This window comes from Anticarsia gemmatalis, chromosome 17 (assembly GCF_050436995.1).
Source record: "Anticarsia gemmatalis isolate Benzon Research Colony breed Stoneville strain chromosome 17, ilAntGemm2 primary, whole genome shotgun sequence".
In the NCBI taxonomy this organism is placed as follows: Eukaryota; Metazoa; Arthropoda; class Insecta; order Lepidoptera; family Erebidae; genus Anticarsia; species Anticarsia gemmatalis.
Genome location: NC_134761.1, coordinates 3,302,447 through 3,319,206, shown reverse-complemented (window position 1 = coordinate 3,319,206; position 16,760 = coordinate 3,302,447). Strand labels below are relative to the sequence as shown.

Genomic DNA, 16,760 nt, shown 5'->3' with positions numbered 1-16,760 from the left:
CACAGTTTAATTCAATCGCAATAATAATAATCATAACATATAATTATTTATAAATGGCATAGTTAATTGAGCTTCATACTGTATCCAGATCTTTTGTACTTTGATGGTAGGTGGATATTTCATGAACAAAATCCTTAACCTAATTTACGAAATAATCAATACATTATTCTTAGTCTACACAGTAATCTGCTTCGTCGCATAATGTACATCGTCAGCACTAACATTTAATAATAACCTAGGTTCTGAAGGTTTGGGCTCCATGAGTAATAGTCGTAGTGACGCGAGTCTAGCACATATGGCTTGCGCTTGCGACGATGTCGGTGCGCGGATGTTCGGCGCAGATCTGTATGGACGACCGTCGAGGGATACTATAGCGGCGGCGGTTGCTAATGCACGGGATAGCGTTGTTTCGTCTGTGCCGGTGCGCTCGACCTGAGAAAATGATAATAAATACATAAATATTTTTGGGGAACTCACTCACCATCATTTGATTCTAAACTAAGCAGAGCCATGAACCATGATGCATTTAAAGAGGGGGAATAACTGATTTTGTTTGTCTCACGGCGATTTAAACGGTCAAGAAGCAAATAAACCCTAGTGACTCGACTTCCTCTAGCTAGCTTTAATCACAACAAAAGCATTATTGGTCTTCGCAAACGTATAAGCACCGACAACATATTGCCCAGCAACTTGGCGGCAACGCGTAATGACTCCCAAGTCTAAAGTTATGACTGATCTCACCTCAGCAGCCACAGCTCTTAACATAAGTCTTTCAGCGGGTGAACATTGCTTGATGGCGCGGACGGCGGCACTCGAAGCCGCTTCACCTAATGCTTGCTGTACCTCCTTCAAGCCAGCTCCCTCTGGCCCTGCCAGTTCTAACGCTCGCGTACACAGTGCGAGAGCGCGGCGTGCGTCACCTGATACAGCGGCTACTTTCCTGAAAAATATTGCAAATACTTTAATAACAACATACAAGTCTTGCGAGGTGTATCAGAACAAAGCATGAGATGAGACGCTAAAGGGAGAAAAGGGTAAAAAGATTGACAAAACATTTTCATAGTTCAAACTCAGTACACATGTAATAAGGAGTCTCTTTAGGTAGCTTAGAGACTCCTTATCACACTTTTACCGTTTGCTTATGAAAAGGTCGTACTAGATTGTAAAGAAATTCGTTACTCTGCTTCTTCCAAATGAACCATTTGTTGTTACAAACCTGGCAATAAGCTGCACAGCATCAGCGGTAACATTAGCGCCCGCGAGTCTCATGGCCACAATCTTCTGTAGCTGCGTGTGGGTATACGGCGGGAACGTGAGCCGCGTGAGACCGAGACGAGAGGCCACGCGGGCGGCGAGAGCTCTCTCTGGTAAGTCCATGGTATTAGCTACTGCTAGTACAGTGAGGAGAGCTGTGTTGTGTGCCGCCCATTCCATGATGCTGTAGAGTACGTCTTGACGCCGTGTGCAGAGGGCATCTAACTGTGAAGAGAAAATTAACATTTAAGACAATGGGGCAACATGTCTAGAGCACTGCCTGTGATTTTGATTCCCAGATGGGATAAACATTTTGTTCCTTCAAATGTATCACTGTTAGTATTTTTTTAAAGGACCCACAATTATTTAATATTTTAACAGTGTTAATATAAAGGTAATAATATAATATTTACCTCATCTACTAGCAACACAGTTGGTGTCCTCCTTGGTCCAGGGTTTGTGAATCTCTTTTCTAACAGAGCACATGCTTGTTCCCATACAACTGATTTACCTGAAGCAAAGAAAACAAAATATATTATTATTAGTATTATATTCCGCAAGCCTAGGCATAGTTCAAATTATTTTTTTTAGGATAAAAGCAGCAACTGATGAATATTTTTTTATTTGCCACTTACCAGTAAGTTGTTTATAAATCTGTACGTAAGCTTGCCGTGGTTCTGCGATCCTCATGCCATTGACTTCAACCAGCTGGAAGTCAGGTAAATCCTGCTCTTCTTTCAAGAATTTAAGTGCAGAGCACACTGTTGCTGTCTTGCCTGTCCCTGGCACTCCTGATATGTACATACACCTGGAAATTACCAACAACTTTGTAATGTAAACTGACTTTTAAGCCAAGATGTGGAGGACTTCAAAGTAAAGAGATATGCTTGTTTATTTAGTTCTTATCAACAAAATTTAAATCAAGATTACACACAGTTCTGAACACAAAAGTACAATTTAAATACAAGGAATCAGCATGTTTGAAAAATAATAGGTACTCCAGTTCTTATCCCTATGTTATAGACTGAACTTTGATTAAAAAAAAACTAAGGTAAGACATACATTGGTGAGATATAACTTACCCACTACTTCCATCATATAGTTTAGATCTCACAAATGACAATATTTCATCCATTTGAGATTCTCTGCCTGGTAAAGCTTTATTTTCTTTGAGGAAATCTACAAAAATACAAAATAAATAAAATAATAAATCAATATTCTACTAACACCATGAACAAAACTCAAACAGAACATTTATTTTTATGTGGAGATCATAACCTATTCTAAGGGACTTACCATCAATATTATCTATAGAATGTGCCCTATTCTTCAAAGTGGGAGTCAACTGGCTAGTCATTATTCGCCTACTAACGCTGCGTTTAGGTGTCTGGGCAGGAGTCCTGGATCTAGGTGTCTTTGGCGTTTTCGGAGTCTTAGGAGTCGCTACAGGCTTGAACTCATCATCACTCTCAGTAACTTTCCGAACAGCCTTCCTAGGTGTCCTCTTCACCGGTGATAAGTCCTGCTCCATATAACTAACAGGAACCTTCTTTCTCCCAGACCTAGTTACAGGTACCATCTCATCATCTTCAAAAACTAAAACCTTCTTAGGTGTCTCCTCATTAGTTTTAGAAATGGATTGCTTTCTTTTAGGTGTTGCTGGCACATGCTGCCTTATAATCAAAGTTGGGAGTTCATCATCAGAATTCTCCTTCAACTCCATAGACAACACTTCTTCTAAATTACTCCTGGGTATTTTTTTAGAACTCTTTGGTGTTTCCATAACTTTTTTCGGTGTTGTTTTTGGTGTGGCTTTTTTAGGTGAGTCTTTTTCATTCTTGTCAGCCAGTATTGCTCTTTTTAGTAGTAATTTTGTTCCATCATTTTTTGTTACACTCCAATTCTTTTCTGTTATTGATACTCTGCTCATTCTTTTAACTAAACTGCTTGGGGTTTTTGGTGTGGGAGTCTTAGATGGTGTTTTATGTGGAGTACTGAGTAATGCTAAAGCCTTCCGTTCCTGTTCCAGGACAGGTTCAATTTGCACTTTGCGTTTTGTAAGAGCCATTAGGCGATATCTACAAATATAGTGATAAGGCTCACTTTTGGTTTCATCTATATCTTTTGTGAACTTAAGTGTTATGTAGCATAGTTTGAAGAATGTTTCTATAGACACATCTGCATCAAAGGGCCTGTGATCTTCTACTACCTGTGAAAATAATAAATTGATAGAATTTTTCAATTGAATATCCATATACATGCCCAAATAATGAATATTATAAATTCATCATCTTATCACACTTGACTGAAACTGTTGTTTAGGGTAGGTAAGGGTCTGATATGACACAAAATATTAATATAGAACAGCTTGTAAACAAAGATTAAACTTAATGAAGTCTCACCTCATTTTCGAAAAAGCTTATGGGCTCCATGTTACTAAAACAAGAGTTAGGCAAGTCCCCAGGCCTCGAGTACCACTGGACTTTCGCTCTGAACGGATTGCTATTGTTCGTCTTGTCTTCATACAGTGAAAGAATACGAGCTGCATCGCATCCGCCCTCCGTATCTGGTTCTGCCGCATCAGCATTAGATACAAGCACAAAGTCACCAATCCCAGCAACTATGTTCCCAAATTGAAACTTCCTGGCAAATTATCACGAAAATAAACAATTACAGATGTTCAAAATAACGTTACTTTTTCCTTTGCAGGTTAACTTACTCGTAAAAGTGAAATGATGGTGTTTGACTCTGCGGTTCGTAAAATTCTTCGCTCAACCAAGTTACAGTTTTATTCACAACTCTTCTTCGGGGCATTTTGTTAGATTTTTAAGTAATAACTAGAAAAACAAACTGTAAAGTTCTCTGCAAGTTAATTTGCTCCTGTCAATTTTTCGCGCTCCCCTGCCGAATGATGTTTCAATTTATTCAATAACATCTGTAATCATTTAAATCAAAATTTTTATAACAATATTTTATGTCATTGTTCATAAATAAAACGACATTTATTGGCTGTATTTTTTTAAGGTATCGTAATATTTTTTTGTATTATTAATATCTATATGTATGAAACTGAATCCACATGACAATTCATGGCATTGCGTACAAAGGAACATGTGGCTCAGTGTACAAAGCTAGTTTTTTTGACTAAAAATTAAATTTAAATATTTTTGGGAATTTTATAAATTGATTTTCTCTTTTACTGGTCCCCATATGCGTATATTATCAGGTTTTGAACATAAAATGATAAAGTTATTCAAATAAGAGTATTACGACATTTTTGTTGTTTAAAGTAAGTAGAGGAATACCACCCCACTAAACGCTTATCACAGTGTCAAACTAACTAAAGCCTGTCAATTGTCAGATTTAAATGTCGTAAACACGTGAACTTATTTTCTTGGTTAGTTTATTGTATAAAACATTAAAAATGAAGATAAAGCAAAAGAAATCGACCAAGAAACTGCTATCAGATAAAATAGCTGATGCCCTGACTGTCAAACCACGGGCAGACATCGAAGATGATCAGGTTTTTGGGACAAAACCCAAGACTGTTTCAAAAGATGACATAGGATCTTCCGATAGCGAGGTAGAGGCCGCTATCAGTGATTTTCGCAAACGAAACGTTAATTTACTTAGTGAGGTTAGTAAAAAATACGAAGGGCAAGTCGTATCCCGGAAAGATTTGAAGAAATCGGATGAAGACGAGAGTGAGGATGAAGAAATCACTTCGGAAGAAGAACTGTCAGATACGAACAAAGAACAGATTTCTTTGCATTCCGAAGGCTCAGACTCCGAAGAGGAAGTACCGACATTAAAATCTACAACCAAGGATTCAGAGGAATCGGATGATTCAGGGTCTGATGCTGAGAGCGAAGACTACAGCATAACACAGTTTAAAAAACAGTTGTATGACAATTCTGATGATGATGCTGAAGACGGAAGTGAAGAAGAAGACGGAGAGGAAGACGAAGAAGACGATGATGAAGGTGAAGGGTATGATATCAGTCAGATGGATGAACCAATGAAAGAAACCTTTGAACATGTGAAAAAACAAAACATCTCGGAAGAAGCTAAGAAAGGCAATGCAGTAAGAAACCAGCTGTTGTTATGGGAAGGCCTTTTGGAGATGAGAATACACCTTCAGAGGTGTATGAATACAGCCAATCAGATGCCCATGCCTGAAGTATATAATGAACTGAAAGAAAATGAGAGTTTTCAGGAAGATACAAATGCTACTAAAGCTAATATTGCTAATGTACTGGACAAGTAAGTTACTATTTTTGTATAATATTCCATCCTTTATTTTTCTTGTAATATAATGCTGTAGCAATAAATAACTATCAATTTTCTAAAAATAATATACATTAGTTTTAATAATCCTAGTTGAGGAAGCAATACCTACATTTTTTACATGGGTATATTTAACTACATAATTACAAATAGCTTTATTATGGCATTCACTAACCATGCCTTTTTCAATTACAGATTGCTCACACTACAAAATCTATTGCTAACCAAGTATCCAGAAACGAAAGGAATCTGCAGTAAGAAACAATCAAAACAAGCAGAAGCACAACAGACAGCAAAAGAAGAAAGTGACGAGGAGATCCCCAGTGACACGGACAATGAGGAGATTCCATCAGACACTGACGCAGAGGACGAAGCACCAACTAAAACAAAAACTCCTACAAAAACAATCCCTACTAAGAAACGTAAACTTGAAGAGTATGAAAGTGAAATTTCAACCACACATAAAGCTTTCAAATCATTCCGAGATACATCTATACAGAAATGGAATGACAAAACACGTCTTGCTACAGCCACTAATATCAAAAACGCACCAACAAATACTGTATTACAACAAATATCTTATATTTTGTCAGATAGAGAGAAGTTGGTAAGACGTACACAGTTAAAACGATCTGAATATGACATTATTGGTTACAAAAAGGAGGTAACGGAGGAAAATAATGATAATAATGGAACAGAAGTGAATCCAATAACAAGAGACCGTAAAGACAATGACGAATATATTCCAGAGATATTCGATGACAGTGACTTTTATCACCAGTTGTTAAGGGAATTGATTGAATGTAAGTCTGCTGATATATCGGACCCCGTACAGTTGAGTCGTCAGTGGATAGCGTTACAACAAATGAGAAGCAAAATGAAAAGGAAGGTAGATACGAAAGCAACTAAAGGAAGAAAGATTAAATATGTTGTTCATAATCAGCTTGTAAATTTTATGGCTCCGGAAAAAAGTGTGTCGTGGACCGATGAGAGTAAGAATGAGTTGTATAGTTCTTTGTTTGGAAAGTTGTTTGAACAGAATAATGTAGGTTTGAATGCTAATGTAAATGGGTTCAAGTTAAAAGATTAATGTAAATAAAATGTAATATTACTTCTTACTTTGATTTGTATTATTTGTTTTCCTGATAGCTATGGTATTAACTCTACTTGCAACTGATATAGCTAAATATATTGCCTAAAATTGGAGCTAGGATCACCTTGGGACTGTTTTACTAACTAAAATAGAACTACATACATATTCTTTATTTCAATGCATTATTATTTCAAAATCTATGCCTTTGCTAATGTTTTATGAATTTGGAGGTACTTAATAATAGGTCTAAAACTTAGATACTTTTAAGTGGAAACTTGCAACTTGTATCGATACAAACTTAAAGTCACGCCTTGATAGAGAGGGAGACAGACCAGAAAACGTCATTTTATCTGTATCAAATTAAAAACAGTAAATGTGACAAATATGTATCACACAGGACCATACAATGGATAAAACTACCAACAAAAGTAGTTAGCATAATATTATATGTATAATAATAATATGTGTTAGTAGATACCTACCAGGTAAATAATAATTATAAAATAATGATTTGCAAATAAACGTCAAGGTCTCATTTCGTTATAGTTATTTACTTGTTTGTGTCTATATCAGTTTGAACTTTTGAACCGAGATAAATTTGAGGTGGGTCGTATCGCAAAGAACTGAAGAGTAAACAAAAATCAACAAATATAAGGTATTCACCTATACTGAGAAAGGATACATTTTTCTAGATAAAATTATGGAAAATAATGGCTACTACATGAACATGTTTTTTTTTTTAATTAGCTAAAAACCTATCTTTACACAAATATACCCATTCTTGTTACCTACAGTAACACGTGTCGTAGACCTTTTTATTATCCGAACATTATCCTTCAGGCTACGCTTGCTACGATGTAGCCTTTACCGCGTAGAACGTCACTCGTTAACCTTGAACGAATACGCTACGTAGTACTACGTATTCGTAGCACCTGTCGTAGCAGGTAAATTTGTCAACAATAACACCGTAGCGCAAAACGTAGGCTTCTACAATACAAAGATGAAGTAATCCAAATATAAAGAGTCTTACATCAAAGTAGGCACGTAATATTAAGAAATATCATTGGATATTTTCATTGAATTATATTAATTTTTATCTAACTTAGCTGAGTTTGTACTATGGTAACCAGACATCTGATAAACATACCTACTTGTAAATACATATCTGAGTTCTTATACAGATACATTTACACCCAGACTTAAAACAAATACTTTACCTCATCATACGAATATTTCTTCTGGGTGATATTTCATGAAACCTACTACACGGAGCGCAGGGGTTATTTCGGCGAGGTGACCGCGTTAACCATTGCTGATTGTGCAGTTCTTTAAGTAAAATATTGTGTGAATACAGATTTCAAAATAACAAGTAAATATTGGGAATATTTCCTGGCTAGTTGCGTAATGATGCGTATTATTGTGTTGACATCGTGTTGTTTGTGTATGCGTGTTGGGCACGTGAATGCGCCGCGCGAGGTGCGCGCATGCCGCAGTCGCGTGCGCAGCGGTGATACTTCCCATCTGACCGGACCTGTAGAACATTTCATGATTCATCTTAGACTCTGAACTGCAGAATTGCTTTTGAAATTGTTCCTTTGTTTTTCACACGTGTCGGTATAGTTGATAAAATAATCTATTGCTGCCTCATAATAATTGCATTATAAAAAGTTCATCTTCCTTAGATCAGTAGTCGGTACTAATCGGTAGTCGGTAGTCTTTAATTAGTTTGTCAAGTACAGGTTGATCTTGAATACACTAGTAGGCTTGTTATTCATATAATAATATTTTATTTATATGCATGCGGTACCTACACATGTGCACGTGTCTATTTGTCAAAATAAATAATGAGTGTAGATAAAATCAATAATTGGATGATGCAATTAAATAAGATATCGATTCACAAGAAAATATACTTACCTACTATTATACTACCTTCGGCTCTCGACTAGAGAATACTTGTTGTACCTACCTATTTTAGATATGAAATGATGGCATTCTGAGAAAATGTACCATTTGACTAAGGTGTAATGAAATTTCTTGGAAAATTGAATCGAGTTTAGCTTTGGAGATTCACAAACGCAATGGTAAGTAATACCTATACCAAAGTAACAAGTTTTACAACTTAACATGCAATTTAACGTAAAGCTGTCAATAAAAAAAATATAACAATACAGCCTCGAGTTTGGTAACGTGCCTGGTAAATGACAATGGACTTGCCCCCTATTAGATATATGGGGCTAAAATTGTAAATTGCGAAACGTAGGTGCTTTTTCAATGCACCAACACCTTCAGGTGTAACAGGCGTGATATATGAATGTATTAAATAATTTAAAAAGAAGTCAACAAAAAGAAGGAAAACTACCTTCTCATGTATATTTCCCAGCAGTTAAAATCTTCCAGACGTATGCGTGTTCGTCGTGTTTCCCGAGCGCTCTCTACATCATTATCGGCTCAAAGGCCGGGTCAGGTTTAGGTTATCAAGAACCACATAAACAGCTCACACCGCTATCAACTATAAGCTGTGTCTTATTTTTTAACATTTCATAACAAAATCACGGATATAATTAAAGAATATGAGTTGTGAACTTTCGAGCCCACGCGGTCTGCTTGTGGATCAACAAACTTTCCATCGTGTAATACTTATAGGTACATATAAATAGCAACAATACGAGATAAGTAAAGTAGACTGTAAGGTAGACCGGCAGAAAATGCCTTTAGCATTAAGTCCGCCTTTATACTCTTTTGTATAAGAAGTTAAAATAAATAAATAAATAAAGTTAGTCAATAATGAAGTAGAGATGAATTGTACACTATACAATACCTACCATTCATTCTTTTAGATTGTATTATGATGCGTAAACATCTGTAGTAGTATGCAGTTATAAGGTTCAAATCCTCAAAATACCTAGGTATTGGTCTCTATAACTTTGCCTGGACTGTCGCGTACTCTCGATTTCTCATTCATTTCATTTTCTTCGTAAAATAGGCAATATTATGAACTACTATCGTTGTTAAAATATTGTCTCTAGGGCTGATATTTTCCACCAAAATTGATGTCAAATAGCAACAAAATCAAAATCCTGTTGCGTAAAAGAAAACTTTACAGAAATTCTGAGTAAATATTTATGCTTACCTATAAATGTTGTTTAAATCAGTATTTCCATTGAACTGTGCATGTCTCAAATTCGTGGGAATTTATTTCTCACTTGAGCTTATAATTGAGGACTTGAGGAGAATCGAGACGTTCCCGTGACTTTGTATATTTTGTGATGTTTGTTTCTGATGTTTTTCTCACCTTCAGTCAAGGTGTCAGTCTTGTATATTACGTACTAGAGAATTATGATTATGAATGACAGTATGAATAGGCGATTTTTTTTATTCATGTGGCTTACAAGTGCTTGACTCAAGTGAAAACTGAATGTAATATATCAAAAGTATATGACTGGCTATTACGAAAGATAGAAATATCGTTGGAAGTAAGCATAATACCAAAATTAAATTATTGAATTGAAAAAGAAACCGCTACAACTATTTACGAGTATTGTAACTTTTCCTTTATTCACATCTCTTTTATCACTCTATATTACATAATATATCTAGTAAAAAATCAAGATGTCTTAAAACGTCCTAAAACCATCTTATACATAAGAATCAAATGAATAATCCGGGCATTGCGATCTGAAACCCTCTGGAGCATCGAGATGTCACCGCCAGACGCACGCGACAAATTTAAGTGGTGCCGAACGATTAGATGACGCCGTAACATCGACGTTTTGCGGCTTTTCCTGTACCTTGGTATATGGTTATAATGATATAGGATTTTAAAATACCGATAATGGGTTAAACATATTCATTAGTAGGTACTAACCGATGATATTGTAATTATCATTGTATATTATTGGTATTCACACAGCGCTAAAACAGTGCATACGTACTATAAAATGTTATTTGACTTTTGCTTTATGGTTCCTAGGAGTAAGGAGAAAAGTATACAGGGTTTCTTTCCTGTAAATAAATTGGAATTTTAATTATGTTTGCCAGAAAAATATCCCCTATTTAGTCCCGTATTAAAAGTAACAAATGCCTAATCTAATGCCATAGATTGTCAATATTTGCAATAAAATATAATTCAATCGCATCAAAACATACTTCGCTGAAATAATTGTCATGTGTACAAAAAATACAAGTATTCAAATTGAATTTATTAAGACGTTGCTTGCAATTTGATAGTAAATAAAATGTGATGACACAATTTATAAATAAGTAGGTTATTATTGTTAGATAAGAATTTAATAAGACTTCAATATAAAATTAAAATGTTTTATGTTAATATTGTGACGTGCGTTGAGAATTTTAATGACAAACAAATGCAAATGGCTTTCATTTAATAAATAGCTAGAGCCTTCAATGGCATATTTTTTAAATTATGTTATACTAAACCCAAGTTATAACCCTTCCGAATAAGTATCGGTTAGTTTTTCAAACGGAATTGTGACAGTTGTTTTCAAACATTTACTGCCACTAACTATGAGATACCTATCATGTCAGGTATCAATCAAAGAGTCGTGATACTGGCCCTATGTTTATGTGCATGTTTATTTAAATTTTATCTGATGAAATATTAAGTTGTTTTTAACGCTGATTACAGTTATTAGGTAATGGTTATTGCATAATGGGGTGACGTAGGTACGAATAAAAAGGAAAAAAAAAGAGATTTAAAAAACTCAGATATGAAATCTATGATACCCCTGACCTGTTTCGTAACTCGTAAGGTTTTTTTAAAAGTAAAACGTCCATACGACTAAAGCGGCTAATATTTAGTCTATTAATAAAATTACTTTTCAGACAGAGTTATATTGATAACTTTGCTAAATTGAATGTAAAATGTGAATATATTTTATTGAGGTCCATTGTTTCTCAATTATTTCATGTCAGCGACAAGGGTACGGACTGATTTGACAGTTCCCAAAATGGTATGTCTGTGATTCAGTAATGTCCTATTTTCTATTTATATTTGATATAGATAAAATATGTGTTATTCAAAAGTTAATAATTTTAGAAATTTCACCCTACAGCCCAGAAACCCCATTTTTGAAAAATAAGTCAAAAAATATAAAGCTTCAGGTTTCTAGTAGTGCAATTAAGAAAGGTAGATAATTATAAAAGTACTACAAAACTAATTTACATAAAGTCGCGAAAGTTAATGGCAACGTCTCTTAAGGAATAAATTGGTTATACTTTTTCTTAGTTACAAATTATAAAGCGACTAGTTTCTGTCTGCGATTTGGTCCACGTTTAACAATTATCCCTGATTTTCCGACAGTTATTTAAGTCCATAGACTGTAGAAGTATAGCTTTTAATTTTTAAAAGACTATTGTTTTTGTTAATTGTTTACAATGATTTGAATTCATCATTTTTAAAATCAAGCACTAGTTTAAAGTATTTTTGTATTTGTTACAAAAAATATACTATATATTTTACTTTACGTTGTATTGATACTTATATCGCTGCTTATTACTTTTGTAAGGATCGCATAAGTTGGCGGTTTTTGGTCTCTGCCTACGCCTATAAGGAAAACAGCGTGATTTTAAGTGCCATGACTGTATGTTACTTAACTTTTAAGCTACAAAACTATACGTTTCGAATAAACGAACAATTCTAACTTTTTTATAAATAGGTTGTATAGCTACATAGCTACAGTCGGGGTAATTGCAGTGTCGTGTTCAGTATTTACCTAAGTGCGTCCCTCGGGGGGGCGGCGGGAGTTTTAAGTGGCCAGCAACAAGAGCTCCTCTGTTGAATTATGTAGATAACTTACTGGAACGAGATTGGGATCTCAATTGTATGTGATTCAAGACGATTATGCGTTTTTGATTGTTTTGCTCCAAAACGCTGTTTGGAAATGAAATGATTTAAAATTCGATTGGACTTGAAATTGAACTGTGAAAATTTTGTAAAATGTTTTTGAATGGTTCTTAGAAGTGTAAAACATTTTATCTTAGCTTTTTTTAAAATTCCATCCAAACATACCTCATGTCTTGGCCTTTTATATTATTACGATATCATTTGGATTACATTTCGATCTTGTTTGGTTCTTATTTAGATTTTATCACGATATCTTCAACTCTTTTCGAGACAATTCGTTTCATAATTCGATCAAAATGTGATCGGAATAAGACTGAAATGTGACACAAAGATATCTACTAATAAAGCAGAATACCAACACGGTAAGAAAACTAAGCCATATGTTTTAAATTTCTCATCCATAGCCATTAAAAAGCACAGACAACAAATCGCATAATCCCTAGAAAAAAGATAAACAGTACTTGAGGGCTGTTTACGCCCTTAACCCTCACCTACCTTGCGATAGAACAACAAACACTTCTAGAAATAAAAAGTGCAGATACCTTTGCAGCCGCCATCATTAAAGCGACGTGTTTACGCGCGCTTAACGAGTGAAACAATTGACGACTACGGGGTGTCCTGTGGGACGAGCGGGCTGGTGTATGAGCGGCAGCGGGGAAAGGGTTAAGATCTGCGTCTTATGTTTCTGTTGTCGTGTTTTAAAAAAGAAAGGTTAATATTTTTTTTAATAAGCGTTAAGATTTGTGTTGATGTTGTGACAGTTGTGTCTACATTTTCGTAGCCGTATTCTCGATTCTTATTTTACATTTCTGTTGTCGTCTTTCTGAAAACAAAAAGGTTTGCGTCTTATGTTTCAAAAATATGTACTTACTATTGGCTGAAAGGTTAAGTAATAATATTAAAATTAACAATTTCGAATGATTAAAACGCCGACCATAGTTTTTATATACATTTTTTAAAGTGTTATGAAAATTCTGAAATGACTTTGACCTTTCATTTAAGTACCTACTTAACTTTATTTTCAGACACATTTTGATCGAAACTATTTTAAATAAATTATGAGCAGAACCCACATTCAAATCTCTTATAAGTGTTTTTGGACATTTAAGTATTAATAGTATAAGTTATGTGTCGACAATATTTGTAAAAGTTCCTAAAATACTTCATATTTGTTTTCTTTGAAGACGTATTTTAACTATTTATAAACGTTTGATTTGGTATTCAATAGTGCTTGTCATTCCAAATGTCCGAGCAAGCGTATAAAAATTATAGATTAGAAATAGGTTTGGAAAAAATAATAGAATAAAGAAAAACGATATGTCTTGTATAGGTACATTTTTCATTTCTTAATTTAAGTCTGTATTAAAACAGAATTCATTTTATGTTTAAGTGCTATTGAAAAATTACGTAAATCGTGCTTTAAAAACGTTACAAACAAGACTTGAGAGACATACATTACAAGTCTTTAATCGTTTAAAAAAACATCTTTATCATACATTATAATAACAAAACAATCCGATACGTCTAGAACACACGATCACGCTGGCACTTGTGTCTCGCGTCGCGGTACAATCGTACTTTCCGAGATAACATCTGGGCGGGCCGCCCGCCCGCCAACCGAGCCCAGTAGCAATAGTGCGCGCGAACGAACCAAACGCATCAGCCATCACTTGTCGATATCGATAACATCACTATCTAAACAAACACAACACTAGTGCAACATCGACTAGCGAAATATAAAAGTAAAAAGTGGTGATGTGTCTATGGTGAGTGAAAGTGAAGTGTTGTTTTAAAAAGTTTGGATGCAACAAAACTTTTTTGTAAGTATTTTTTTGTTTGTTTTTGATTTTAGGGGATTGTTTTTATTGATAGAAGCCAGGAACTTTTTAAATTGCATTAAGCTATTGTTTAGTAATACATAAAATAGAGATGATATACATATCGCAAATGAAAAATTTAAAATTAAATAAATAGGAGAACTTTTCTAAAAACCGTTTTTTACAATGTAGACTTTTGTGTAAATTGTTGTATGCGTATAAAACATTAAATGAAGAAATTAACTATCAATTTATTGACCCCAGCGGAAAATTTAAAAATGTTTTATCAATGTAAAAATAAACAGAATCTAACAAAGTTATATTTTTTAAAATATTTCCAAGTACGTGCATTCCTATTAATAATATCTAAACAGATCACGTTTTAGACGTAGATGTTCTTATTACCTTGCGACCGTCTGTATCGAGTATAGCAAATTATCAATAATTCAATTGTCATACACTTGGCACATATTCTGCGCGCTGTTAATTAAATGGTCAGTGATATTTAAAGAGACGCGATGCCATAACATTCAATTTGTTACCGACGCTACTGATGAACTGTTATTTAATAGACTTTGTATTAAAACGGAATGCATTGGAACATAACTTTGCCTGAAATATTTTTGATTTATAAATGAGTGCTAAAGATTTATCAGCGTAGCCTTTCTTCGGCTTACAGTTTCGCCGGAGGTTCAAATTCGAAATATTCTTAATTTTTTTCAAAGTATTTGATACAGTCTTTTTTTTGTCCGTTTCGGAAAAGCTGGTTGCTCGTTAGAAGAAACGGCAAGAAACTCACGGCTACCTATTTTAAAGTGTCAACATATTTATAGCTTACAGCTGAATTCCAGTATTTTATATAGAGCGACTGCCTACCAGACCTCCACAACCAGTTACCTGGGTTATTTCGGACTGTTTTAGTTATATCCAAAGGGTTGTAATAAAATGGTTTTCTATCATTTTTTGTAATTGGTAATTCTCGTCATAATATTAAAAAGATAAAGTTAAAAAACACGCAGTAAGTTAGTAATTAACACAAAGTAACAAACAAATTAATAAGTTATGATAAACGTACGTTAATAATATTATGTTTTGTAATCATTGTGCTCGAAGATTTGGTGATGTGACCCTGATCCCCGGTTACAATTCTTCATGATTACTTTGACAATAGCAATAAGGAAGTAATTTGTTTCGTTATATGCATAGGTGTTTTTTACCAAAACAATATTACGTATGTTATATTAACTATATGGGGTATGTAGAGCTTTAAAAAATCAAGTGTTTGGCGATAACAATAATGCAGGAAATGTTTGTCTAAAACCAATATAACCTTTTTTATTTATGTGACGATGAAATATGTTATGAAAACTGAATAATCTGTGGCGAGGTTTTGATGATCGAAAAAACAATATTGATAATTTGAAGACTCAATTTTTTTGTGAATTGGTAATTATTGTACCTACTCAAAACACTATTAACTTTAAAGTCGTACACAAAGATTGGAAAACAATATCTATAATTTGTAGTCTTTATTTTTTAGTGGGATCGATAATTATTAAAATATTATAAATATAAAATTTTACATTATTAACTTTAGGTCGTACACAAAGGTTTTATTGATCTGCTTATATTATAAATGTAAAAACGTTTCAGCTAATGTAAAAAGAAACATCGTATTATATTTTTTAATTACATTTTAAAACGCAAAAAGAATAAAAATCCACTGTTCTTTTTACCCCTAATGTGTTTGCTCAATTTAAATTACGTTCGTCGATCATGTCCATTTTCCTCATTCTCGGTTTCAACTTGGTGAAATATATTGCTTAAATTCGCAGACATTTCATTATGAACCAAAAGCTCCCTGTTTTATACGAACCTATTCAATTTTGTTATTAGTCTAGCCTAGTCTGGCTATATCTCGTAAAAATCTATTCAAGAAGATACTATTGATATTCCGAACACAGTTTAATAATGTTTTATGTACTAATTTATTTAATTTTAGAAGGTAATTAATAATATGTTAAAATGGCATAAACGAAAATTGTATTCTGAAGAAAACATCATTATCTTATGTATGTGCCAAATTATGTCGTGCGTTCTGCATCTGTTATCGTAAGTTCGCAAAACTGATAGGTTTTTGTTGTTTAACTTTATTTACGTATGCAATAAGAATAAAAAGATAATAAAATAATATAGGTTCTGGTTTTTATTCATGTATTTTTGCTAATAAAATGATTGTATAACCTAAGTAGTAGACCGGACATCAAAAGAGAAATTGCAATGTTAAAAAAACTTCACCCTTAAGAGTATTTCACAAACTAAAATATATTTGGCCACGAGTTTGCATAAACATTTTTGTACAAATTGTTTATTTATCTTTGTGATGAAAAATGTTTTAATTTAGAGTGTGGAGAGGCGTTTCTACCTGTCGGTCCTTGGCGAG

General features: G+C 34.0%; 3 protein-coding genes across 5 annotated transcripts in view; 2 read left to right on the top strand and 1 right to left on the bottom strand.

Annotated features, from left to right (window-relative positions):
* Positions 1 to 174: 174 nt before the first annotated feature.
* On the bottom strand, positions 175 to 4,152 carry Orc1 (origin recognition complex subunit 1). Its single transcript, XM_076125010.1, has 9 exons — positions 3,974 to 4,152; positions 3,657 to 3,897; positions 2,551 to 3,463; positions 2,337 to 2,433; positions 1,890 to 2,062; positions 1,668 to 1,765; positions 1,217 to 1,479; positions 742 to 940; positions 175 to 432 (listed from the first exon to the last, which is right to left on the bottom strand). Exons 1-9 carry the CDS (start codon positions 4,066 to 4,068, stop codon positions 175 to 177), a joined length of 2,337 nt encoding a protein of 778 aa, XP_075981125.1. The 5' UTR covers positions 4,069 to 4,152.
* Positions 4,153 to 4,605: 453 nt separating this feature from the next.
* Positions 4,606 to 6,659, top strand: Aatf (Apoptosis antagonizing transcription factor). The gene is made up of 2 exons (XM_076125305.1): positions 4,606 to 5,517; positions 5,737 to 6,659. The coding sequence occupies exons 1-2, from the start codon at positions 4,679 to 4,681 to the stop codon at positions 6,629 to 6,631; spliced, it is 1,734 nt and encodes a 577-aa protein (XP_075981420.1). The 5' UTR covers positions 4,606 to 4,678; the 3' UTR covers positions 6,632 to 6,659.
* Positions 6,660 to 14,061: 7,402 nt separating this feature from the next.
* The window catches only part of AkhR (Adipokinetic hormone receptor), a 106,857-nt gene continuing 104,158 nt past the window's right edge, over positions 14,062 to 16,760 (top strand). For all 3 annotated transcript variants that reach the window (XM_076124816.1, XM_076124817.1, XM_076124815.1), the window contains exon 1: positions 14,062 to 14,320. The gene's annotated coding sequence lies outside the window, so the exon portion shown is untranslated. The remainder of the gene's footprint in view (positions 14,321 to 16,760) is intronic.